This window comes from Ursus americanus, chromosome 32 (genome assembly GCF_024610735.1).
Source record: "Ursus americanus isolate L20-20 chromosome 32, mUrsAme1.1.p, whole genome shotgun sequence".
In the NCBI taxonomy this organism is placed as follows: domain Eukaryota; kingdom Metazoa; phylum Chordata; class Mammalia; order Carnivora; family Ursidae; genus Ursus; species Ursus americanus.
In genome coordinates, this window is record NC_142158.1 from 20,841,857 (window position 1) to 20,869,182 (window position 27,326).

The 27,326-nt window shown below is 39.2% G+C and overlaps 1 protein-coding gene and 1 pseudogene across 3 annotated transcripts in view; one reads left to right on the plus strand and one right to left on the minus strand.

The window, feature by feature from the left end:
* Positions 1-22,056, minus strand: part of NUP153 (nucleoporin 153) — a 74,010-nt gene extending 51,954 nt beyond the window's left edge. Inside the window, exons 1-2 of one of the 3 annotated variants that reach the window (XM_045811713.2) lie at positions 21,464-22,056; positions 8,220-8,445 (exon numbers count right to left, since the gene is read on the minus strand). In XM_045811713.2, coding sequence (XP_045667669.2) covers positions 8,220-8,445; positions 21,464-21,574 — 337 coding nt within the window. In that variant the 5' untranslated portion in view covers positions 21,575-22,056. Of the gene's footprint in view, positions 1-8,219; positions 8,446-20,425; positions 20,757-21,084; positions 21,407-21,463 lie in introns of those variants that run through there. The other 2 variants (XM_045811715.2, XM_045811716.2) reach the window with 2 other exon arrangements.
* LOC123801608 (large ribosomal subunit protein eL31 pseudogene) lies at positions 8,834-9,263 on the plus strand (annotated as a pseudogene).
* Positions 22,057-27,326: the final 5,270 nt, after the last annotated feature.

Consider the following 27,326-nt stretch of genomic DNA (forward strand, 5'->3'; position numbering starts at 1 on the left):
CATATAGACAGACATATAGACCAACAGAACAGAATAGACAGCCCAGAAATAACCCCTTACATATATGGTCAAATGATCTTCCACAAAGGTGCCAAGACTACTCTAATGGAGAAAGGACAGTCTCTTCAACAAATGGTTTTGGGAAAACTGGATAGCCATGCAAAGGAATGGAAATGGACCTTTCTCTTACATCATATACAAAAATTAACTAAAAATGGACTGAAGAACTAAAAGCAAGATCCAGAACTATAAAACTAGAAGAAATCAGAAGGGAAAAGCTTCATGACATTGATCTTGACAATGATTTCCTAGATATAACAGGCAACAAAAGAAAAAGAGATATATGGGACTATATTAAAAATAGTGCACTAGGGGCACCAGAGTGGTTCAGTTGGTTAAGTGTCTGCCTTCGGCTCAGGTCATGATTCCAGTGTCCTGGGATCAACCCCTGCATCAGGCTCTCTGCTCAGCAGGGAGCCTGCTTCTCCCTCTATCTCTGCCTGCGCTCTGCCTACTTGTGCTCTCTGTCAAATGAATAAAATCTTAAAAAAAAAAAACAACTGCACTAAAACACATAATCAACAGAGTAAAAAGGCAACTTACAGAATAGTAGAAGATATCTGCAAATCATACATATGATAAGAGGTTATCCAGAATATATAAGCATGAACTCCTGCAACAACAACAACAAAAAATCAAATAACCTGATTAAAACTTGGGCAAGAGGGGCGCATGGGTGGCCCAGCTGGTTGGGCATCCGACTCTTGGTTTCGGCTCAGGTCATGATCTCAGGGTCATGAGAGTGAGCCCAGCATCAGGCACTGTGCTGAGTCTGCTTGACATTCTCTCTCCTTTTCCCTTTCCTCCCTCCCTCCCCAAATAAGTAAATAAAATCTTAAAAAAACTTCAAAGAACCTGAACAGATGTTTCTCCAAAGATGATATACAAATGGCCAAGAAGCATAAGAAAAGATGCCCAGCATTACCAATCATCAGAGAAATGCAAATCAAACCACAATGAGATCCACTCACATCCATTAAGACAGCTACTATCAGAAATACAGAAAATAAACGTTGGCAAGAACGCGGAGAAAATAGAACCCTTTTGCACTAGTGGTAGGAAGCGTAAAATGACGCAGCCGCTATGGAAAACAGTAGCGCCGTTCTTCAGAAAAAATTAAAAACATCATTACCATATGACCCAGCAATTCCACTTCTGGGTATATACCTAAAAAACCTAAAAGCAGGGTCTCAAAGAGATTAATACAATCATGTTCTGAACAGTATGATTCACAGTAAAGGCTGAAGCAACCTAAGTATCCACTGACAAATGAATAAATGTGGTATAAACAGAATATTAGTCAGCCTTAAAAAGGAAATATATTCTGATACATGGCATAACGTGGATGAACCTTGAAGACATTAGGATAAGTGAAATAAGCCAGTCAACAAAAGGACAAAAAACTGTAGGATTCTACTCAGATCAGGTACTTAGAGTAGTCAAAGTCACAGAGAGTAGAATGGTGTTTGCCAGGGCCTGGAAGGAAGAGGGAATGAGGAGTTAATATTTAATGGGTACAGAGTTTCAGTTTTACAGGATGAAGAAAGCTGAAGTGGATGGTGGTGATGGTGACACAACAATATGAATGTAGTTAATGCCACTGAACTGTATGTACACTTAAAAATGGCTAAAATGGTAAATATTGTTATATTCTACAATTAACAAATAATTTTTAAAAATAGTAATTATTTTTAAAGTAAGGTGTACCAAGAACAGCCATAAAGAATTTTTTTTTTTTTTAAAGATTGTATTTATTTATTTGACAGAGAGAGACAGCCAGCGAGAGAGGGAACACAAGCAGGGGGAGTGGGAGAGGAAGAAGCAGGCTCACAGTGGAGGAGCCCGATGTGGGGCTCGATCCCATAACGCCGGGATCACGCCCTGAGCCGAAGGCAGACGCTCAACCGCTGTGCCACCCAGGCGCCCCTAAAGAATTCTTTTTTTTAAAAAAAATCGCTATTCAGGGCACCTTGGTGGCTCAGTTGGTTAAGCAACTGCCTTCAGCTCTGGTTCGAACCCTGCATCAGGCTCCCTGCTCATAGGAGAGCCTGCTTCTCCCTCTCCCTCTCCCTCTGCTGGTTCCCCTGCTTGTGCTCTTTCACACACTCTCTCTCTTTCTCTGTCAAATAAATACATAAAATCTTAAAAAAAAAAAAAACTATTCATGAAAAAACATATTTTAAAAATCCAATAGAACATTTAAATTGTTTTATATGCAGTAATTTTTTTTTTAAGATTTTATGTATTTATTTGACAGAGAGAGAGACAGCCAGAGAGAGAGGAACACAAGCGGGGGGGGGTGGGAGAGGAAGAAGCAGGCTCACAGCGGAGCAGGGAGCCCAATGAGGGGCTCGATCCCAGGACTCTGGGATCATGCCCTGAGCCCAAGGCAGACGCTTAACAACTCAGCCACCCAGGCGCCCCTATATGTAGTAATTTCTTATCAAGCTCACTCAAGTTAAGACAGAGACAGGCCAAAGTTTGAAAATCTACTGGTATTGACAGTTAAACCTATAGGCATTTAAACATTATATTATTTCAATTTTTATGCAGTCAGGACACACATACATAAAGGCTGAAATGTTTCTTAGGTTATTTAGTATTCTAATTTTGTAGTATATTATATCATAAAACTGTTTTTTACTTATTTCATTCTCTCATCCCCGCATCAGTCTATCCTACAGGATAAAAGCAAGGGGACAATTTTCTAGCTATTGGCAGACATCTACTAAATCTAGTTTACACAGAAACTATAAAGGAAAAAGGAATTTACTATGACCTACTTCTACTTGAAGGTATGATGCTAACAGCAATGCTACTTTTTAATACTTACAGAGCTTCTTCACCCCCAAAACCAAGCCCAATAAATAACACAGTTTGGGATAATAAGACTAAACAAGGCCAAGTCATCTACAGATGTGTATCAGCCACAAATGCTCAGTTTCTCAGAGTATACCTGGAATCACATGGTATCAATTAGACAAAGCAGTCTACAACTTTCATCTACTGTTGACTAGTGTACTAGATATGCCATTGTGCGATCTTTCAGAGGCCTGAAAGACTGACTCAATGAAACATGTACATTATTTCAGATTCCACTAACCTAGCAAAAGAAATCCAGACACCCAAAGGCTCACCATCATTAAGACAGTCAACACAATGAAGTACACAGGCAGAAAGCTGCAGAGAACAGATTTTCAACAGGCCACAGATCCTGTAACTGCTCTTACTGCCCTGTACTATTTGAAGAATGCACAATACCCTCCAGCTCCAGTTACTATTAATATAAAAGTTACACTGGTAAAATTAATTTTGAGTAAACAACATTCAGGACTGCTTTAAACTTCCAATTATTTTAAGCTTTCAATAATTTGACACCACTTAAGAGCAGAGAGGTCTAAGCTGTTTTTTGAGAATGCACGGTCAAATTTAAATGTAATGTTTCAGAGTCAACAAACAGTTCTTTACCTAGTAAGATCTATATTCATCACACTGGGGGAGTTATCAGTGGTACTTTAAATCACACATTATGTGATTACAACTACTGAATAATGCAATACTGTGAGAAAAGAATTTTCTGGAGCTAACAAAGGACTGGGGCAGGTGGGTGGCTCAGTTGGTTAAGCATCTGCCTTTGGCTCAGGTCATGATCCACAGCCCCTCATCAGGCTCCCTGCTCAGCAGGGGACCTGCTTTTCCCTCTCCCTCTGCCCCTTCCCACCGCTTGTGCTCTCTCTCAAATAAACACATAAAATCTTTAAAAAAAAAAAAAACATAGGAGCTGGATTCAGATCTAAGATAAGAACGAGGCGGGTAATGCTATCAAGTTCCTGAAATTAGTATCAAGAAGCGCCTCACAATTTGCTTCTACATAATTAGAGGAGTTAGGGTGGGAAAGTAGGTGAGTAAGTGTGGGAACAGAGAAAACATCAGCCATAATACCTTGTCTTTGAAGCCAGGTAATGGGTACATGGGGGTTTCACTGCACTATCCTCCTTACTTGTGCAGTCTGAAATCTTCCATAGTAATTATAGAAGCTAACTCACAAACCTATGTATACTATACATGTAACAGAAAAGCTATCATATAAACTTAGTAACATAATGAATAAAATCCAAGTTAGAACTGACCTTGGCAAACCACTAAATTAATTCCATTATTTTAATGAAAATACAAACACACACAAAAAAGAACTTTATAGATACAGATATAAATAGATAAAGATATAAAATGAGAAACACTCCCTTTATCTCGCACCTGACCTAAATTAATTCTTCAAGTTAGTTAATCCTCAAAAGCATGTTCATTAAGATGGAAACGAGTGTCAGTCACTGTGGATATAGGCTGGGGAATACCGGAAGTCTCTAATGAAAAGAGAAGCCAGGGTCCTCTTCAACGCCCAGGGAAAAAAATGACATGGAGGCAGCATAGACCTACTAGATAAAGCCTCAAGGCGGTTGTTGGTAATGTATTTGAAAGAAATCTGTCCCAAGTATAGATATTAAAACTTCCTAAGTTATTCTAATAAAAAATAAGCAAACATTTAAAGACTAAGCCAAATTGAGTATTACTAAGAAAACTTAGGTAGGCCATTTGTATACACGGAGAATCATTCTTCCAGGCCCATCTCACTCTCACTAGGTTTCACGATAAGCAAATCAGGCAGGAAAAGACGTTACTATGTCCACCAAAATTAACAGGCCATACACCCACATCAATTATTCAGGCAAGACAAGAATTCAACACCTCGTTAGAAAACTTTTATAATTATACATAAGCTAAAACATGTAATGAAATGTATATATATATGCATATATATATATATATATACACACACACACACACACACAGAAAAAAGAATATGGAGAGATAAACTGGACTTCATCAAAATTAAAAACTTCTGTGCTTCAAAGGACACAATCAAGAGTAAAAAAGACAATCCACAGAAGGGGGAAAATATCTGCAAACCCTACAACGGTAAGGAACTTATATCTAGAATATATAAAGACCTCTTCCAATTCAACAATAGAAAGACAAATAACCCAATTAAAAATGCAAAAAGGAGATGTGAATAGCCATTTCTCCAAAGATATACAAACAACCAATGGGCATATGGTAAGATGCTCAGTATTATCAGTCATCATGGAAATGCAAATCAAAACCATAAGATACCACTTCAACCCACTAGAAGAGCTATAATAAAAAAATTAAAGGGATGCCTGGCTGGGTCAGTCAGAGGAACATGCAGCTCTTGGTCTCAGGGTCATGAGTTCAAGCCCCATACTGGCTGCAGAGATTACAAAAAAAAAAAAAAAACCTTTAAAAAAAACATTTAAAAATGGAAAATAAGTATTGGTGAGGGTGTAAAGAAATTGTAATCTTCATACACCGTGGGTGGAAAGGCAAGATGGTACAGCCACTTTGGAAAACAATTATTCCTCAAAATGTTAAAATTGCCATGTGACCTAGCAATTCTACTCCTAGGTATACACACAAGAAAAAACACAGCCACACAAAACCTTGCACATGAATATTCACGGCGGCAGTATTCATAATGTTCAAGGAGTGGAAAAACTCAAAGGTCCATTAACTAATGAATGGATAAATAAAATGTAGTTTTATCCATACCGTGGAATATTGCCTGGCAATAAAAAGAAATGAAGTTCTGATGCATGCCACGACACAGATGAACCTTGAAAACATTATGCTAAGTGACATAAGGCAGTCACAAAGGATCACATATTCTTTGACTCCATTTATATGAAATGTCCAGTTGAGGCAAATCCACAGAGAGACAAAGACAAATCAGTGGTTGCCTGGGATGGGGAGTGACTACTGATGGGTCTAGGATTTGGGGGGGTGATAGGGATGATGATGAAAACGTCCTAAAACTGACTGTGGGGATGGTTGAAAAACTCTGTGAATATATTTAAAACCACTAAATTGAAAACTTTCTCTTTTTAAATTTTGGAGTATAAGTTCTCACACAACATTACATTAGTTTCAGGTGTACAGCATAGTGATGCAAGAAGTTTATACATATGCGATGCTCACAAGTGCAGCTCCCATCGTCATCGTACAACTCTATTACAGTATCATTGACTATAGTCCCTATGCTGTGCCTTCCATCCCCGTGACTTATTTACTCCATAACTAGAAGCCTGTATCTCCCACCCACCTTTACTTATTTGCCCACCTCCTTACCCCCTCCCCTCTGACAACCATCAGTTTGTTTGTTCTCTGTATTTGTAATTCTGATTCTGCTTCCTGTTTGTTCATTTTTTTTTTAGATTCCACATGACTGAAATCATATGCTTTTGTCTTTCTCATTTCTCTGATTTATTTAGCTTAGCTTAATACCCTCTAGGTCCATCCATGTTGTTGCAAATGACATGATCTCATTTTTTTTTATGGTCAAGTACTATTCCAGTGTGTGTGTGTGTGTGTGTGTGTGTGTGTGTGTGTGTGTATTCCACATCTTGCTCACCCATTCGTCTATTGATGGACACTGCGATTGCTTCCATATCTTGGCTGTTATAAACAATGCTGTAATAAACATAGCAGTGCATTTATCTTTTTAGATTACTGTTTTCTTTTCCTTTAAATACCAGTAGTGGAATTATTGGATATGGTAATGCTGTTTTTAATTTTCTGAGGAAACTCCACCTCCACAATGTTTTCCACGGTGGCTGTACCAATTTACATTCCCACCAACAGTGTACGAGGGTTCCTTTTTCTCCAAATTCTTGCCAACACATGTTATTCGTCTTTTTTATTTTAGCCATTCTGACAGGTTTAAGGCGATATCTCATAGTGGTTTTGATCTGCATTTCTCTGATGATGAGTGATGTTGAGCATCTTTTCGTATGTCTGTTGGCTATCTTTATGTCTTCTTTGGAAAAATGTCTACCCAGGTCCTATGTCCATTTTTTTTTTTTTAAGGATTTTATTTATTTATTTGACAGAGATAGAGACAGCTAGCGAGATAGGGAACACAAGCAGGGGGAGTGGGAGAGGAAGAAGCAGGCTCACAGCGGAGGAGCCTGACGTGGGGCTCGACCCCAGAGCACTGGGATCACGCCCTGAGCCGAAGGCAGACGCTTAACCGCTGCGCCACCCAGGCGCCCCCCTATGTCCATTTTTTAACTGGAATGTTTGGAGCTTTTTGGTGTTGAGTTGTAGAAGTTCTTTATATATTTTGGACATTAACCGCTTATTAGATATACCATTTGCAAATATCTTCTCCCATTCAAGTAGGTTACCTTTTAATTTTGTTAATGATTTTACTCGCTGTGCAAAGGCCTTTTATTCTGATGTAGTCCCAACAGTTTATTTTTGCTTTTGTTTCCCCTGCCTTAGGAGACATGCCTAGAAAAATGCTGCTATGGCCAATGTGAGAGAAATCACTGCCTATGCTCTCTTCTAGGATTTTTATGGTTGTATATCTCACATTTAGATCTTTAATCCATTTTGAGTTTATTTTTGTGTATGGTGTTAGAAAGTGGTCCGATTTCATTCTTTTACATTGAACTGTACACTTTAAATGGGTATGTGAAATAGATCTCAAAAAATCTGTAAAAACTATATACGGTGAAATGACAGAGTAATATTTCCAAATATGCTATATTCATGGGTTATACTTAAGCTACTGAATACTTGTAAACCCCATCGAAATGCTCTAGGAGGATCCAAAAAATGCTCAAGCCACTAAACTGCAGGATCACTTAATTCTAAAACTAATGAAATGACAGGAGCCAACTGTGGTTATACTACACCTAAATTCTAGTTTTGGGGGAGGCATTATCACAGTTTCATTGTAACAGTTAACACTTACACGGTGCTCCCTTAGTGCCAGGACTATTAGAAGGGCTTCACACCTACTCATCTCAAAACAATTTATGAGGATACTGAGAAGATAAGATGCTCTTGTCCAAAAAGCCACATGACCGCTGATGGTCTTTAAGTTCAAACCCAAGTCTAACCCCAGAGCTTGCATTCTTAGCTGATACATCCTCTCTTACTAAACAAAAAGCTGATAAATAACTCACCCTCCTTCTACATGGTTCACGTACTACCCCATTAGATGTACTGTAACCAGGTAATATAAAGAGATTTATGAAAACCTATCACACATGACAAAATATTCACATTCTCTGTACCTTCTGTATTACTGACTGTTGGCTCAGGAGTGATTCTCCCATCATGAATATTAGAGCTCTCCTCATCGGCATATACCAGATGATCGTCTTCTCTATTTTCTGGCCACTGCGGTACCTCTCTTCTGTCTGTTGAGCAGCTGCATACATCTTCATTCTTGTTGAAGTATCTTTGTAGCCATCCTGGCACAATATTCTTAACAGATTCTGTAACCCTGCTAAGAATGCCCTGTTGGAGGAAGAATACATAAGGCAGTTTTAGAAATTTATCTTTTCAAATATGTACCTAATTAAAGAAAGCCATATCAAGCAAAACATGACTACTTCCAACAAAGTTTCCTAAAGTTCAGTTATTTGAGTTGATGTTGACATGATGGTATTTTACAAATTCTATAGACATTACGAAATTCCTACTTTTTTTCTTTCTTACATATGCATACATCCATGAGTCAATAACTGCCCTATCTGGCCTTATATTCTAACTCTTAAACAACAGACCATCAAATAAACCAGATTACTTTTTAGATTGAGTAATAAAATAATGCACTAAAATATTATAATCCTAGAGAGAAGGCATCTATTTTGAGTCAAGCATTTTAAAAGAAGTAACACTTCCTTTCCAAACAGGGCCCGGCAGAATGGCTCCTGCAAAGAAGGGTGGCAAGAAGGACCGTTCTGCCATCAACAAGGTAGTGACCAGAGAAAACACTACCCACATTCACAAGCGCGTCAATGGAGTCGGTTTGAGGAAGCGTGCCCCTCAGGCACTCAAAGAGATCCGGAAATTTGCCATAAAGGAGATAGGAACTGCAGATGTGCACATCGACACCAGGCTCAACAAAGCTGTCTGGGCCAAAGGAATAAGGATTGTTCCATACCATATTCATGTGCCGTTGTCCAGAAAATGTAATGAGGATGAAGTTTCACCAAACAAGCTCTATTTGTTGGTTACCTACGTACCTGTTACCACTTTCAAAAATCTAGTTAATGTGGATGAGAACTAATCACTGATTGTCAAATAAAGGTACAAAGCTGCAAAAAAAAAAAGCAACGTAAATGATACCTTCAATGGCTTCCTCAATTATTTTATTGTACATTAAGAAAGAAAAAGAAATTGGACAAATAAAAATGATTTTAAGACATATAACAATTAATCCAACATAATAAGCTCAATAAATAACCTAAGATTTTTTTAATGGGAAAATTTCGTTACATCAAATGTTGTCTGAAGATCTGAGGAATTAATTTTATTACAACTATTAAAGGGGAAAAATGTGGTACAACTATCAGTACTGTTAACATTTACTGTAGTTTTGCTATGTGCCAGGCACTGTTCTAAGTACTTTACACATATTAAATTGAATCCTCCCAATAATTTTATGAAGCTGATATTAATAATGTCACTTTACGGATGAAGAGAGACAATGAAGTTTTAAGTAACTTGCCGAAGGTACAAACACAACTACTATGGCTTATCGAGGGATAAAGTAAGGGATGGGCTTCGGGACTGGTAGGACCTAGGATAAAGTTTGAGTACATCCCTGAACTTTGATTTACTCTACGTAAAACAACAATAACACCCACTCTGACCTGAGAGAGAATTATAATGAAGATCAAATGAAATAAGGTGAAAGCATTTCACAATTTCCAAAATATAACAGAAACATACTGATAATTAAATTACTGGTAATTTTAATGAGAAAAAAAAAACTAACAAACAAACTGGGGTGAGATAACCAAGTTTAGGCAATGATTTCCTTCATAAAGTAGCAGTAGTTGGATTTCAGAGAAAGAATCACAGGAGGGATAAACATGAATTGGCAGGTACAAAAAAACAATAGTTAAAAATCAAGGCAGAATATATAAACCTACTCCAAAAGCTAACCTAAGACAAAAAAGCCTCAAAATATCCTGTCAACAGAAAAGATGGAACACACTTCTGATCCTGGCACTTGAACAGTATTTACTCTACTATTTGAAAGGTGTAGGTAACAACTGGGAAATATGTAATTATTCTTCCCCCTATTCTCCAAACAGAAATTTTGAACCAAACTACAATGATATAAGCTCTCCAGCAACATAGGAAGCCAGCAGCCGTATAAAAAAGACTCTCTACTGAAAAGCACACATTCACTGTTCCCCTTCTCAATGCTAATGTTACACAGTATTAGTTCCTTTGGAAAAAAAAGATAATATATGACTACACCCACGATATAGTATTTATAAAAACATACATATGATATTTATTATTTTACTTATTATTTATACTTAAATATTTATTTACCCCCTCCCTATATATTTCAAAAGATTGCAAAGTGCTTACAAAATATAGTATTATTTAAGCAAAACTTGAAAAAGAGACACATACTTGATATGAAGCAGTAAGTTAGCTAAACCACGATAGCAAGAATTTAATGTAAAATAAGGTTTTTTGTGAATTTCTAAGGTGTTAGGCTACTAAAAGCATCAGAGATTCCCTGTGGTCCCTACTTACTTAAGGGTGCAAGTCCCGGGCACCTGGGTGGCTCAGGTCATGATCCCAGGGTCCTGGGATTGAGCCCCATATTGGGGGAGGGGGGTTGCTCAGCAGGGAATCTGCTTCTCCCTCTCCCTTTGCCCCCCCCCACTTGTCACTCTCTCTCAAATGAATAAATAATCCTTAGGGACACCTGGGTGGTTCAGTTGGTTAAGCATCTGCCTTTGGCTCAGGTCATGATCCCAGGGTCCTGAGATCAAAACCCTCACTGGGCTTCCTGCTCGGAGGAGAGCCTGCTTCTCCCTCTGCCCCTCCCCGCCCCCGCTTGTGCTTGCGCACGCGCGCGCGCTCTCTCTCTCTCTCTCTCTCTCTCTCGCTCGCTCTCTCTCTCTGATAAATAAACCTTAAAAGGGGGGGGGGGAAGTACAGAACAACTTAAAATTAACACAATACTTTACCAAAGGCCACTTATGGGGCAGCATTAGGTATTGTGCAGAATAATCAGTAAACAAAATTGAACAGTCAAAATGGATAAAATAAAGCTCACTCACTAAAGTTCACGAACTTTGCTTGGATCCTTCTCTTTTCTAAACTAAAATTTAACCAATGTATCTGATCATGGCCCACAGCTGCTCTAGTACAAGAAAAGTACAGTGAGAGAAGAGTTACTGGTAGCACAAGAAAGGGCAGCACGAAGATCCTGACAGTAAAAAGAGACACAGGTGATAAAACTGACCTGGAACCATTATAAAAACCAACATCCCTAACTGCATGATACCTCTGTAGGGTAAATGACCCTAAGGCAACCACAAAAATTAAGCTCAGTGGACTCTCATGTAATGGTTTCCAAAGTGTGGTCCCTTTACTGGTAATGTCAGCAACCCCTCAAGCCCTCTCCCCGCCCTACTAAATTCAGAAAAAGCAGGGCTCACCTGTTTTAACAGACCTTCCCAAGTGATTCCTCTGTATGCTAAAGTTTGAGAATGAACATTCTAGTTAAAGAGATTAGGAAATTAGATGCATTTCAGGAAATTACAATACATTTTAGGGAAAAGGTCCCTCTGTAGGAGAGAAATAAAAATTATGTATACTTAAGTCTTAATAGTTATCTGGAAAACACATACATGTGGAACACTAGTCAGACAGTAATTAAAATATATCGTAAAATACTCTAAAATTAATCAGAAAAACAAATCTTAGAGTGGACTGTGCTGAATATAATGCAGCTTATAGAAACATTTTCCCACTGATCCCCAAACTTTAGCCACGGTTTTTACCTGTACTATTATTAATGGTTTTCTATCCATTAATTTCTCTCAATAAATTTAGTTCTTCCTAAAAATCACAGATTTGATGCTGTGTTGGTCTTCACTTGCTCTTCCCTCACTCCATCCTTGACGGGTCATCCCACCAAATTGGGTTCTGGTAGGACTGGCCCATAAAATACTAGGAGATACTAGAGATTATGGAAAGGAGGAAAGAGCAGTCATTCTCGTGCTTCCCCTCTGATCAAGGGCCCCACCTCTAAAACTACTGCTCCAGCCAGGTGGCCCTTCCTCCACTCCAGCTACACCATTTCTTCTTTATCCTTCCAGTCCTAGGAAGAGTAGCAGCTTCCCACTACTGCTAATTTCTGGGCATCTTGCTATCCAGTATTTACTCCTTTAACCACCAGCGTATCTCTATGTAGACTCTTTCTTAAAGATAATTTCAGTTGGGCCATCTGGAGTGAACTGTTTCTTGTAGGGTCCTTAACTGATAAAGCAGTGCTACTTGTTAATTTTTTTTCTCCTAATGAACATGAAAATTAAAGAGTCAGTCCATGTAGCTTTATCAACAAAGGAACACACGTACAACACTTGGGGAAGCATTCATATTACCCAAAAGTTACATCCAATCTTTATCTCTGTAAAATATTTTAGAATCTTGTCTAACTTACAAAGGTAGACACAGACATTGTTTTGTTCATTCAATTCATTCAATCGATACTTACTGATCACACACTACGTGTCAGGCAAGGAACAGTGGGGAGACAGCAGAAACAAGTTCCTGCTCTCTGGGAGCAAACACACCAGTAAATAGAATATGAACACGTAATATGGTGATTCAATGCTATGAACAAAAATAAAGCAGCGGAGCAAAATGGGTATTTTATATAAGCAAAGACCTAGCCATGCAAATTTCTAGTGAACTATTATAGACTGAGGGAACAAAAAGTGTAAAGTCTTAAATATAGGACTGTCCTTGGCACATGCTGTCTAAGGTTCTGGTAACCCAATAAATACAAAATCTAATAAGCCTTAAATAACTATTTGAATCTTTTACAATTCCTCTTTAATCATATATGTGTGCATGTGTATGTGTGTGAACCTATGTGTGATCCTCTGTTCTGTAGCTTATATACCTATCTAGTCACTATAAAAGGACTAAAACAGGGGATCTCAAATTAAAGTCTTCAAATCAGCAGCACTGGTGTCACCTTTAAGCAAGTGAGAAATGCAAATGTGTTTTAACAAGCTCTTGAGGTGATTGATTCTCGTGCAAATTAAAGTTTGAGAACCAGTGTACTAAAATCATCTAAAATTCAGGGACCTGTTTCCCAATTAAGGCCATGGTAAACATAATTGTCGTACAAGTTTCACTATGATATAAAGTTTTTACCTAAAAGATCACCCTATTTCTATGACTATCTTATTACCGAATATGTCATACCATTATATTAATTTTGTAAATACCTACTTTATAATATCAACTCTGAAAATCAAACCAGCAATAAACATAAAAGCCTATTTTTGAAACTATTTCCAGTGTAAAAGACTTATTTAACACACTTCATTATATTAAATAACCAACTACCAGATGTTAGAATTTTTAAAAACTGTTAGGGAAACTAGAAATCTGATTATGCACAGAACTGGGTAAACTATAAAAAGATAAGGGACTTTGTCTACCAAAGAGACTTGGAGAGGTACTTCCCTGCCTAGCAATTTTTTTTTAAGAGTTTTTAGGTACCAACAGATACTTCAGCCACTAAACGGGAAAATGAGAGTGAAGAAAGTAGAAAAGGGGAAAAGTAGTTTTCTTATGGAAGAAAAAGCTCCTCTGATGGCTATTACTAAAGGTCTACATTTTCTGGAGTTCTTAAGAGAAATGTTTCAGGTCTTTATGGGAATGAGGCAAATCAGCTTCCTACATGGACCTGAAGAAAAACCACTTTATGATATTAAGTGGAAAAAAACCAAACAAACCAACCTTGACAAGGAAAGAGAGGTACACGGAGTAAAGGTCTACTAAGGGTGTGAATATTTAAGTCCTACTTTACCAGATTAACTTCTCTACTTTCAGAGGCTTCAGTGGTAAGCAAAACTGCCACCATTATAACTTGATGTCAGTTTTCCACAGAAAACCTTCTCTGATCCTCCAAGTCTGGGACAGTCACCCCCTTATATGCACCACTAGTGCCCTGTACTCTCTCCACGATGGCCATCTGTCAAGCAGGACAGTAAGTAGTCTGTCCGCTGGCTCCACTGGGGCAGCATCTCTGAGGGCAGGCACGCTCTGTACGGCGCACAGGTGAGCTGATGCACTGTTTTAATCTACTACAACTGCAATAAAAGAAAAAGAACCCTTTCCACAACTGCACTGCTCAACCAATCTCTTATGCCCACGTAAGAACATTCTGTGCAAACTGCTACAAACGACTTCAGCAAATCTAGAATTCAAAATTAATACATTTTCTTGGTGTAATAGTTTCACCTTAAGAAAATATAATTTTTGGGGGCGCCTGGGTGGCACAGCGGTTAAGGGTCTGCCTTCGGCTCAGGGCGTGATCCCGGTGTTATGGGATCGAGCCCCACATCAGGCTCCTCTGCTATGAGCCTGCTTCTTCCTCTCCCACTCCCCCTGCTTGTGTTCCCTCTCTCGCTGGCTGTCTCTATCTCTGTCGAATAAATAAATAAAATCTTAAAAAAAAAAAAAAAGAAAAGAAAATATAATTTTTGTTCCCATACTAATAGCCCTTCCTCCAAAAAAACAACTTGTGAAAGCTATCCAAGAGTATGGGAAAACTGAACCATTCTCTGGAATGACAAATAACACAAAGCCAACCAAAAGGTAACCAAAGAAAGTAAAATGATGAGCTTAGAAAAATCAACAAAACAAATGGGGCATTAAAATTTTTTAAATACTCCTTATAACCCTAAAGAAAAGTCTACCCTAGGTAATCATAAATAATGAACTTAATTTCAAAGATTAAGAGTGAATCTTTAAATGTGGACTGAGTTTTTTCTTTCCAAGAACTAAGGGTTCTTCATTTGGCAAAACATGGCAAAAAAAAAAAAAATGTCAAAAATACCACTGATATTTACAATAAATAATCTGGGGGCCGGAAGCAAACCCAATTCAACACTAAATACACATGAAGCACATTCGATGTGTAAGACACCGTGACTATATGAGCTTTTCAAATTTCTTTTAACCAGCGTTAAAGGATTAATGAAAGAGGGTGGAGATGGGGCAAGGCTCTTCCACAATCCTAACTCAGAACTTGTTTGTCATGAAAAAGACATTCTTTTCTTGTGTATCTTTTCACCAATTTGTAATCTCAGAATTACCAGAGACATCTTTCCTACATGGCCAACTCCTTACCGTGACTATATAGTCTTTCTTCTCCTTACATAAGGCTCTCTATTCCTATTAGTTTTTAGTTTTCTTGACTTCTGCTCAACTCTCTTTTTCTCCACATTATCCTCCGTTAAACAGTAGTATTCAGACTGTAAAATCTCCTTTCTCAAATAACTTCACTGGATCTCTAACTATAAATATCAAACATAATCTATCCTCAGTTCTTTTTTTGTTTTTAAGATTTTACTTATCTGAGAGAGAGAAAGAGAGCACGCGCATGCACGCGTCTACAGGAACCAGAGAACACAAGCGAGAGAGGGCCAGAGGGAGAGGGAGAAGAAGGCTCCCCACTGAGCGGGGAGTCCAATATGGGGCTTGATCCCAGGACCCTGAGATCATGAACTGAACCAAGGCAGATGCTTAACCGACTGAGCCACCAGACACCCCAATTCATCTTCTGTTTTGGTTTCTAACTGCTCTTTTGGCTGCCTTTATTTTGTTGAGATCTGTCACTTCCTTTTCTTCCAGGGTTCTGTGCACACTGTCCTTACCCACTGAACTCCCATGTCACTAGGCTCTCCTTTCCAAACTTTGAAAGTCTTACTTCACAGTTTCCCTAATCAGTTTTCCCCCTTGCTCCCTCCAAGCCCAAATGAGGAAGGGCTAAGAACCCAAGACTTCACATGAGACTTAAAGAATATCTAATGATAAAAACATCTTAAATGCTAAGTAGTAAAAATCTAGATGCCATCATAATCTTTCAGTTATTTCCAGTTTTATAATATATCTATTCTAACATTAATTTTAACAATGCATTTCTATTATAACTTTAACACACAGCTATTTCCACGAGCGAAAAAAGTAATGAAGTATTCAAATTCTAACGCAGTTATATTGAATCTGGTTTCAATAATCCGAATTTAACTTCCAAATCTAAGCTACTTTCTGTCGTATTTTACAACCTACAGATAGTCATTCAGCAGCCAAGGTTCTCCTATCCACAGTCCAAATCCTGCTAGCCACTTAAAATCCATACTTTTCATGTCTCTGCTCAACCTCAAGAGATGAAGCCACAAAAAACATGAGCACAAAAATTATGCTGGCTAAAAAAAATTCTAAGTTACAATTGGCCACAAATTTCAACCTCCTTCAAAACTCTGCCCTAATGCAGTAAGAGAAACACGACTGGCTTAGTCTCTTATTTTTAGTTATCCATATTATAGAGCTGGTATTAATAGATAATTAAAAGTAATCAAACAAGGACAAGAAAAGGAATCCCTAAATCCTTTCAAACTAGCCATTGAAGACCAAATAAAGCCCAAAGCAGTTTAACCCCCTAAAAGTTACCTACAAGATATTGTCATTTTTCTTAAATAATCTATTTGAAAACTGGATTTAAGAGTTTATTTTTTAAATCACACTATGAAGATCAGCAAAATCAAGCAAACTGAAACATTTATGGACAGGAAAGGCACTCTACCATCCTGTTTCTGACAGTAAACACAGTAAATTGTGTCTTGTGGCAAGACTTTAAATCAGGCTACCTAACACAGAAGAACCTTAAAAATATATTACAACCAGGACAAGTTAAGTAGCTACAAAGAAAACATCTCTAAAAACACGAGTTCATTACATCTTAATAATACTCCGTGCCTAACAAAAATGGTTTTAATTAATGACCTCAGACCAAAGTCTTCATTTTACTTCAAACTAATATACACCGGCCTCATCACGGAACTTTCTGGGATATGGAGACAATCCCTGGGCTCTGTTGTCATTTATTTTATTAGAAACATTGGTACATGAATTGATAAAATACGACATGCAAGGGCCTCTCATCACAAACAAAAAAAACGACTATGCATTAAACAACTTAATACTTGGATTTATTCTCCTCTGTACACTCAATGACTGACATTTCTATGAAGACAATGTGTTCGAAAATAAGTACTTAAGAGGGTAACAGTTTAACGTCTGGCCTCGTCACCGGGTAAACAAGGCCCTAAATCCAATATAGGCCTATAAAAGATTGAACTTGGGTACGTAAAGGGAAAAATCTCTAAGAGGCAGCAAAATTCAGAGACAAACATGTATATCAAAAGGCTGTACTTAGAGCACCTGGGTGGCTCAGTTGGTTAAGCAACTGCCTTCGGCTCAGGTTGTGATCCCAGAGTCCTGGAATCCAGTCCCACATCAAGTCCCATATCGGGCTCCCTCTGCTCTATGGGGAGCCTGCTTCTTGAGCTCTCTGCCTGCCACTCCCCCTGCTTGTGCTCTGTCAAATACATAAAATCTTTAAAAAAACAAACAAAAGGTTGTATTTAATAGCAACAATTTCATATGAGTCCTTATTACACATATGCCAGGTCCTGTTATAAGAGATTTACTTGTCTCATTTAACCCTCACGACAATTTCCATTATACAGACACATAAATTAAGCAGAGAGAATTTAAATAACTTCTTTAAGTCCTGGCAGAACAGAACTCAAACCCAGATGCTCTAATTCCATTATATGTACATTTTTTCCCTACCAGCTATTTCCAATTCTATTTCCACTGATAGTATTTAACATCTAAAATAAAGCAAATAGGGCTGCCTGGGTGGATCAGTCGGCTGAGTACCTGACTCTTGGTTTCGGCTCAGGTCCTGATCTCAGCACCGTGAGATTGAGCCACGAGTAGGCTCCATGAACAGCGCGGAGTCTGCTTGAGATTCTCTCTCCCTCTCCCTCTGCCCCTCCCGCTCGTGCTCACTTGCTCTGTCTCTCTCTAAAGCAAATAAAGATATCAAAGTAAAGGCAAAACTACTTGGTGACTTCTGGAATGACTTAAGTATTCTATGTCTAAATACCATTCCTTTTCAAAACTGAGAATACTTCTTCCCCATCAGATCCCAAGTGGGACATATTGGGAGAAAGTATCATATAAAAACTACCAAAGGAAAAAAATCCTAAACTACCACATAAACCAGGGTTAGGCAAACCATGATCTGTGGGCCAAATTCAGCCCTCACCTGTTTTTACACATGCCTCAGGCTAAGAAAGATTCTTAAACTTTTAAAGGGTTGTAAAAACAAAACAAAGAACTTGGGGGCAACAAAGCCTAAAATATTTACTATCTGGCCCTTTATAAAAAAAAGTTTGCGGACTCCTGATCTAAGCTACTCAATATAGGGGTTCCCTCCTTTTTCTAAAATAGCTAAATGCAAAAACCAACTTGGTGTAAAACAAACTACATCCAGGCAGATAAAACGAGTGGATACCCTCAGCTCCAAACCAGAAGACAAAAACCTCTTAAACACACCCCCCAAAAAAGGGGGCAAAAATAAGTAATTCCCTCTCACCAGGAGGTGGCAGTAGACTCTTTCCAAGGCAAGGTTTCGGTTTGCCCATGGGCTCAAGTTTTTTGTGGTGGCTATTAAGAAAAGCTTCATAGCCACAGCTGACTTCCTGGGCCTGACAATCTGCACAAGAAGTGGGAAAGGAAGCTGAAGGGGTGGCAAAAACAAAACTAACCACATCATCTTTAGCGACCTGTTCACTCCCAACTAGAAAAATGATACCATTTCCTAAAGGCATCTGGGCTGAGTTAGAGTAGTACAGAAGGCAAGTGAAAATGATCGACTTACAATATTCGGGGCTGTTCTTCATTTTTGCTTCTACAATTCTCTAAGTTACTACCTTTCAGTTAGTTGAGTAAGACAATGGATTTCTGTCTCCAAACTTCAAACAAGATGGCATTTTAAAGATCAGAAGTTAAAAGGAAAAAATGTAATCTTTAGAGGTATCTCAGCAGAGCTAAACCAGAAGTCAAAACAGGAAATTACAAATCAGTAGAACGCATGCAAAAGTTGCAGGTACTGCATGACTGCACAAGCTAATTGGCCTGACAGGCAATGGCAAACATCCATGAAATAACAGTGCCAGACCTCTCATTCTTATTCCAACCCTCTACTACACAACCAAAAACTTCATTTTTGCCCAGAAACCCTTAGACACTTAATCAAATAACATTAGTATAAAACATGCCATGTCATGAAGCTCCTTGCTATTCATGATGACTCAGCAGCTGCTGCAAAACACAGAGGTGACAGCATAAGACAGTAGGCAGCAAGCAGGTAGTCTACAAGTCCACAAAAGTTCCAGCAAGGACTACAGACAGCCTTTATTTTAAGATTTTAAAAACTGAACATTTTTTGGTATACTCCTGGATACTTTGGTAGTTTCTGCCAATATTAAGTAACACTGGCAGTGTTGATCAAGAAATCCCAAACATCTTTAATCACAATCCAAAAGCTAAAATGTATTTTCTTCTTCAGTTAAATGGCTAGGACAAGAAGCTAAAAGTATTTTAGATAGGGAGAAATGATAAATTAGCAAACTCTAAAACAAAACTAAACAGCCTAAAATCATATCAGCTCAAAGACAACTTGGATCATAGGTATTATGATGTTAAGGCATCATCTCCCCAAAATTAGATTTCTATGTAAGTACATTTAAAAATAAGCTGTCATTGTAACTTCTGCCACCTGGAATATATTATCTCCTTTCTAAACTCTGTCTAGACCATCCAATATATGTATTTAAAACATTCCACTTTTTATATAGTAACTTTCTTTTAAGAAGATCTAAGAAAGCACTCAGACATTTATTCTTCAGGAGAAACAGAAAGCATGTGTGTCTAACTTCCATTCTACAAAAGGATTAGGTTAAACGGCCAGGCGTGTGACCTGAATTCTAATCTTAAACTTGCCTGCATTACCCCTGGTTCCTCACAAAGAAATCTGAAAAACCAATCACTTTCTGTGTGTATCTGGGGAAAAACTAGTGGGAGGTAAAAGTAATGTCAAAACTTCTAACCATTAGTAGAGAGCTACTTAATACTGTAAATCACCATTTTTACTATTTAAAAAAAAAATCCCCCAAATTTTTACTTTAAAAGTTTCATTTTTTAATGATACAATTTAACACCATCACCAAACATGCTATTCAAAAGCCATCATCATCCAGAATAAAGCAATCTAGGAATTCTACCTTTAACAGGATGCAACAAGTTAACAGACCTTTTTGCTATACTTTTGTTTTTTAACAAGTTTAAGACACACACTTACCTGTACCTTAGTCTCGCTGAGAAGTTTTGTGACTTTTATTAAAATAAATTTTTAACAGTTTCCTATTCAATTCCCATAACAAATAAAGAGTTTTTTAAAAATCGGATTTTCTCAAAATCCAATGTCTCATAGAATAAACTTCTATTCATAATTTCAAACACCCATGAGTGCACAAGGTGGTTAATTATAAGACCACCAACATCCCTGGGTGTCAAAAGTACCTAAACTTCTAGAATACGCCCCGTAATGTTAAAATATTTCGCGCATGAGATCAGAACTGGAGTCCCGGTCAACTGTGCATAACAGCCAATTCTAGCCTCCAAAATAAAATGGTGGGGGGGGGGGGAGGACAGAAGAAGGAAGGGAAGAGTCTCGCAGCGCAGAAAAGACGTAAGGGTGGAGAGGGACTTTCAAAATGCCCCAAGGCCTAGGTAACTATAACCCGGTTATGGGGGGGAGAAATCTAAGCAGATGCTCTCAGATCGAAGGACACCGGCAAGGGAGACGCGGAATTAAAAGGATGAAACAAAGTTATTCCACTTTCTGTGTAACAGCGCCCCATCCCCAACCCCGGGTGCCTCGGAAGCAGACTGCCTGGGACAGCCCCCTCCCCACACAAACTGAAACGCGGGAGACTAGAAAACAGCAAGCGTACGAACCTCCAGCCACATCTCCTCCTTTCTCCTTCGAGAGGACGTGAGTAATACCCTCAAACCCCCCAGTCCCCGCCAAAAACGAAAGAAATGCGCGCATCGAAGGCCTAGAACTTCCGTTCCCGCCCTACGCCTGTCTGGGGAAGCCCCTGACCCAGAAGGAATGGGGGGAGGCGGCCCGAACCACACGTGTGTGCCGCAAAGATGGGCCTATCTCAGCCCACTTCCCGTCGCCACCCCAGCGGCCTGAGATCCCGCCGCCTAGCTCGGGCCTTTCCTCAGGCCCTACCGTCCGCTCCACGTGGAGCGCCAGGGCCCCTCACCGCCTCTTCCCTCCCGCCGAGTTCCCGACCCGCTGAGACACCACCGCGTCGGGGTCCCGTACCTGGTGCTGTTGTCGCCCCTGCTGGTAAGGCTTAATTGGCCCCTGGTGGCAACGCCGCGTCCGGATCTTGCCGCCACCGCCCCCTCCTATTCCTCCGGCTCCCGAGGCCATGGCGGGGCCTCCGCTGCTTCCCGCTTCGAGGCGGGTAAGGGGGCGGGAGAGGCAGAGGTGGCGGCCTTAGAGCCCCCCCCGCCCGGCCCCAGCCCAAAAGTCCGCCTTCGCTGCCCACACACTGGAGCACAGGCACACCAGGAGCCGCGAGGTTTCGAGCAGGAGTGGAGAGAAAATGCGCGCTGGCAGCAGGGAAGGCGGTGGCGGCGACAGAGGCCGAGGAGCTGGCTCCGGTCCGGCAGCCTCCCGCGGACCCCCGCCTCTGTGTATGTCACGGTCTCTATGGAGATCCCCCGCAGAGGACAGAGCGAGCCGCTCCAGGCGCTACTTAGGCCTAACTCGACCGCCGGCTGATGGGGATTCTTCCGTCGCCCTAGCCGTAGCTGCCGCAGTTGAAGCCGCCGGCGCCGCCCGCCTACCCCTCCCCTCTGCGCACAGCGCCCGCCCCGCCGTCGTCGTCGTCCCTGCAGTCGCCGCCGCTATTGCGCCTATTGCCGCTGCTAAGGCCGCCGCCGCGGTCGCGAGCCAGAACGCCGTCACTCGTCAGCGCCCGACGCGCTTGCATCATCACACTGCGACCAAGTGATAGGCCAAGAGGAAGGGAGGGCCGGTCGAACCCGCGCTCTCGGCCGCGTGGCACGCTGGGAAGAGTAGTTCAGCGGAAGAACGCGAGTTCTCGGAAATCAGGACGCGGAAGGTGATCCGCGGATCCGCGCAGAGGCACAAAGCCGAGAGCTCCGTTCTTTTTACTGCACTTAGCTGTAAACTTAGACTTTGAAAGAGGCGTTCAACGTAAAAACAATAACCTCCTTTCACCCTACTTCACCATCGATTGGTAAAGCGGGCGGGTAGTAAAATCAAAAACAGGAGCTAATACCGAATAATTTTTTTAAATGATTGAAAAACAAAGTCCGAGACTTCACAGGCTGAAGCAGACTTAGAAAATGTATATAGTTTCATTAATGTCCATTAACATATAAGGGCTTTGCTATCAAACACGAAGGCTGGAATTCTGGTTCCACCACTCTGTAGCTTGACCTTGGACAAGTTAAAACTTCTTCCTCTCTAAAATGGGAACCTTAAAATCCACGGTATAGAGCTGTTGTGATCATTTCTGTAGAGTACTTAGTACCTGTCCTGGCATACAAGAAATACAATGGTTACAATTATTACCCACGCGGTAAGCTTACATTAGAGGAAAGTGGTAGGTTACCAGTAATAAAAGTATACATATATTTGCTCCGAATAGAAAGCATTATATTTAGGAAAGATCAAAGACTGAACCCACAAAGAATAAAGATTGTAGTAATTGACCGTTAGAAAGGGCTTGGTGGTCACATGGTCCAGACCTTCCATTCAACCAACAGGACAGGAGTTGAGAGAATGAAGGTGGCACCTTCAAGCCAGGCAAAGCCACGACTATAACCCAATTTTTCTTTAAGAGTAGAAACAAGTACCCAAATGAGTAGGGGGGGAAATCAACTAAAAAACACAAAGAACCCACATAGATTTAGTGTTCCATTTGAGAAAATTGATTTTAAAGCTTAATAACAGCTTTGGACTCAGACTTAACTTCAAATCTATCACTTACTAGCTGTGTAGCCTTGGGAAAGTTACTGGTCCTCTTTCTAAGCTTCAGTTTCCTCATCTGCAAATAGAATGAATATTTACCTCAACAGCGTGGTGGTTCTGATGAAAGCATTAATGTATGTATAGCTCATAATAATTGCTTAGAGAGAAAGCATGTAATATCCAGCTATCAGATACAAATTAACACTAAGATGTTCATACCATCTCCACCACCAAACTGTGCAATTCAAATCACTCTATATATCATGTAAGTCAAATTGTGAAACCAAACTCACAGTACCTTGGATTTTGTATGCCTTTCAGCACCTAAAGAAACATGCTGTATCATGCATAGGTTTATAGAGCTAATGGCTTTCAGTGGTACTTCTGACAATAATCACCAATACTGTAAAAAGTTGTCAAATATGACAGGCAAAATTAATCTACTTCCTCTTCTGCTTCCTGGTCCTCCTACCTCTGTGCCCCCCCTCCACCAGTAACTCCCTACTAGACCCCTCAGGTATACATACTCTTTCCCCTGAAGCACCTCATCCTTTTTAAATACAATTGTTTCTCTTTCACAGTTCTTAGCTGGGTGATTGACGAGCAGAGCAAAGTAGTTCCTAATAAGCTAACAATTGGGGAAGATCTGTACCTGAATCTTTCATTGGGCTGCATACAGACAAGATGGAACTGTAGCCTTATCTCATTTTTCCTCTTCACCCTACCAGACTCAGAATTTCCAGCACAGGAGAGTGACCTGGCTGGGACTCAAAAGTCACCCCTTTCTTGGTGGTTTGTTATTTGATGTGTGTGTGGGACAGCCTGCATATCCAAGCTTTGATAGGGACCCATGAAAGAGCCGTGCCAAAATAAGACGAAACTCCAGAATAGAAAATTGGTAGGAATTGGGGCGCCTGGGTGGCTCATTCGGTTAAGCGTCTGCATTCAGCTCAGGTCATGATCCCAGGGTCCTGGGATCAAGCCCCACATCAGGCTCCCTGGCCAGCGGGGAGTCTGCTTCTCTTTCTGCCCCTCTCTCATGCTCTCGCGCTCTCTCTTTCTCTCTCTCAAATGAAATAAATAAAATCTTTATTTAAAAAAAGAAAATTGGTAGAATTGAGGATGTATGGAAAAATCCACATCCCCCTTTAGCCTTGATCTCAATTATTTATCCCATTTTACAGTTATTTCTTTGAAGTAAAACAGTATTTGAGGGAAGAATAATACATTATTCCCACTTTCATGTTACTGAGTTATTTGAAATGTTACCAGGCTTAACAGCAGAGAAAAAATAGAAGGCAAGAAGAAATTCACATTCAAAACTTCCTACAGCCTAATTTTACCCTGAAATAGTATCAGCCTCACTGTGGGATGAAGTAACTTCTTGTGCATAGTTTGGGATTCAAAAATAACATTGTTTCTATGCTGAAATTCAGTTTGGAGTTACAAATCACCAAACCTAGAGTTCCTCATACATTTTTGGTACAGGACTCATTCTTCAGTTAGGAATTACTAGTAATACAATGGATTTTAATAAAGTTACTCTGATTATAAAATTTAAAGAATCTGCCTGCATTTAAATATACAAACCAATATTTCTCTAACAGATACTATATATAAATTGGAAAAAAGTATCAAATGACATGGAATAGTAATAGAGATTCTTGAAATCATTCCAGCCATATTAGGAATTAACAGGTTCTTGAGGAAGGGAATAATTATTATTTAGTACTTATAATTAGTCAATTCCAATAGATGATGAATTTAATCCCTAAAAGAACAATAAGATTCTGTAGTTCACAGAATTGGATGATAACACTTATAAATTCTGTGTTATGAACTAGCTATCTTTTTAATGCATTCTTTTCCTTATTACTAATTTCTATTCCCAACAATCTTTAGACCTTTACAAAATTGCAGTGGCTCTGAGAAGTGATCTTAAGTTTTGGGTTGTTTCACTGAGTGTATTTTAATAGAAACTCATTTCTCCCCTACTAGGTTTTAAACTCCATGAAGACAAGGATTTTTTTTTCCTCACTTCCATAACCTGAACACACAGTGTTGACACATAGCAGTCACTTTGCATGTACTACAGCTAATCTCTACCGATGTTGACTATTTCTGTTTTATTGGAATAAATAATACAGATGAATACAGCTTAACTGCTTTATATAATCTTTCTGAGCTTGCACATACTCATTTTCTATACTGCATAACAAATTATTTCTCAAATTCATTTATTTATTCAATGATAAAGCATTCAAGAGTGTCATGAACAAATCCCTATGATAATGTTATAGAGAGATTTTCGTGTAATCCTAACAATCCTTAGAGGAACTATTATCATTTTACAAATAAAGAAACTGGGCATTGAGGGGATAAAAAATATTTTTAAAAATTATTTTTTAAATAATGTCAGAGTCCATATTCGAATGATTTCTCCTTCTCCTAACTCCAAAGCCCATGCTCTTGCCCTCACTCTGTCATTTTTTAGCCAGTTTAGAAACCTGTCTACCACTTAAAACATTTTTCTTTGAAAAGATGATTTTCCACTTTAATGGAGAACACCATACCTTAGAAAACCCCCTCTCTCTCTCTGATGGCCTCTACACTGACTAAAATGTTTACTCGTTCTGTCTTACTGCATAGTGAGAATGGACATTTGCCAACTTTATGGTACGATAGCACTGGAAAGACCAGACTCAAATATCTGGCTTAGGATCACGTGGGAATGCAAGGACCTTCATCGTGGCATGGGGACATGAGGATATGCAGTAGGATGGGAGTGAAGAGTATATCAGCTGGGCCATTTGGGTGGAAGGGATATCGTACATCAGCCTTCCAAATTCAGAGAGAAGCCACATTAGCAAGATCAACAGAACTCAAAGAATATCATAAAAACAAAAGAATACCATGAAGGATAAGGAGAAAAACTACCAGCTGTTAGTTCAGACCAAGTGGCAGAACCTCACGCAAAACACAGGAATTCCTTCCCAATAACCAAGTTTTCAACAGAGATTATCCCAACTTCACTTTTCTGAAACCTGGACTCAGTTTTTTCAGCCAGAATGCTTGGTTATATTGGGAGAGATCTCAATTTATGAAAAGCCTGTTACTACTAGGGCCCCTGCCCCACCCCCCAAAAAACTTCTTTATCTTCCCCCCATACAATATGGTAACTGTCTGCCAATTATGAAAGAGCACATAGAGAGGCTGCTGACGCTGCTCTAAGAGATAAGAAATATCCACTTATTTCAAATGAAATACAATTTAGTCTAAGCCCAATCTGGATTGAAAAACAGCCTTTATATATTCTTCAAAAGTTAGTCAATTCTGGCCAAGGAAGTATTTAGAGATGACAATTATAAGAAGTTAGAAAATTATGTGTTTATTTTATCTTAACATAAAATGAATTATCCGTTGTGATGTCTATTGAAGCAATTTTTTTTAGAGTAGTTTTGGATAGATCTCTATGATCTTCTACACACATTTTCACGTGCTAATTATTACCAAGAATTTCATTATATAGAAGAATAAGGTGAAATTCGTTTCTTTTTTTTAATTCATCACACACTTCAGTCTCAGCTGGAGAAAATCCAAAGTGGAGCTGAGATTCTTGAAAGTTACTGGGTTTTTGACTGTTTGTATTTTAAGGAAGAAGGGCCGTAACATTGGGAAGATATGTAAAGACGCACCTCACTGTGCTCTCATTAGCTTACTGTGTTCTCTGTCTTTGAGGAATAAAGTAATACTTAAGACTAAATGAACTAATATCAAATTTTTATTAACTACATATACCACTTAATTCTAACATGTCATGTATGATTTTTCCTCTTCCTACTTACGTTGATGTATACTAGCCTTTGGCATATATGTGCTTACATATATTGTGTCATAGTTTAAGGCATATTTTAAAATTCTCAATTCTAAATAGAAATTCAGTTCTATTGGATGCAATTATAACCAAATCTGAGAAGACCAGTTCCATCCTAACAAGACAGTTAATGAATCAACTAGGATTAAACATTTTTGTCTAATATTCAAATATAAACTAGTGTAAGTATAAACAATTGAGACCAAGGCTAAAGGAAGATGTGGATAGTTAGAAACTATTTATAAACATAATCTAAATATTAAAAAACATTTATTGAGCACCTACTATATGGTGGTATATGTCAGT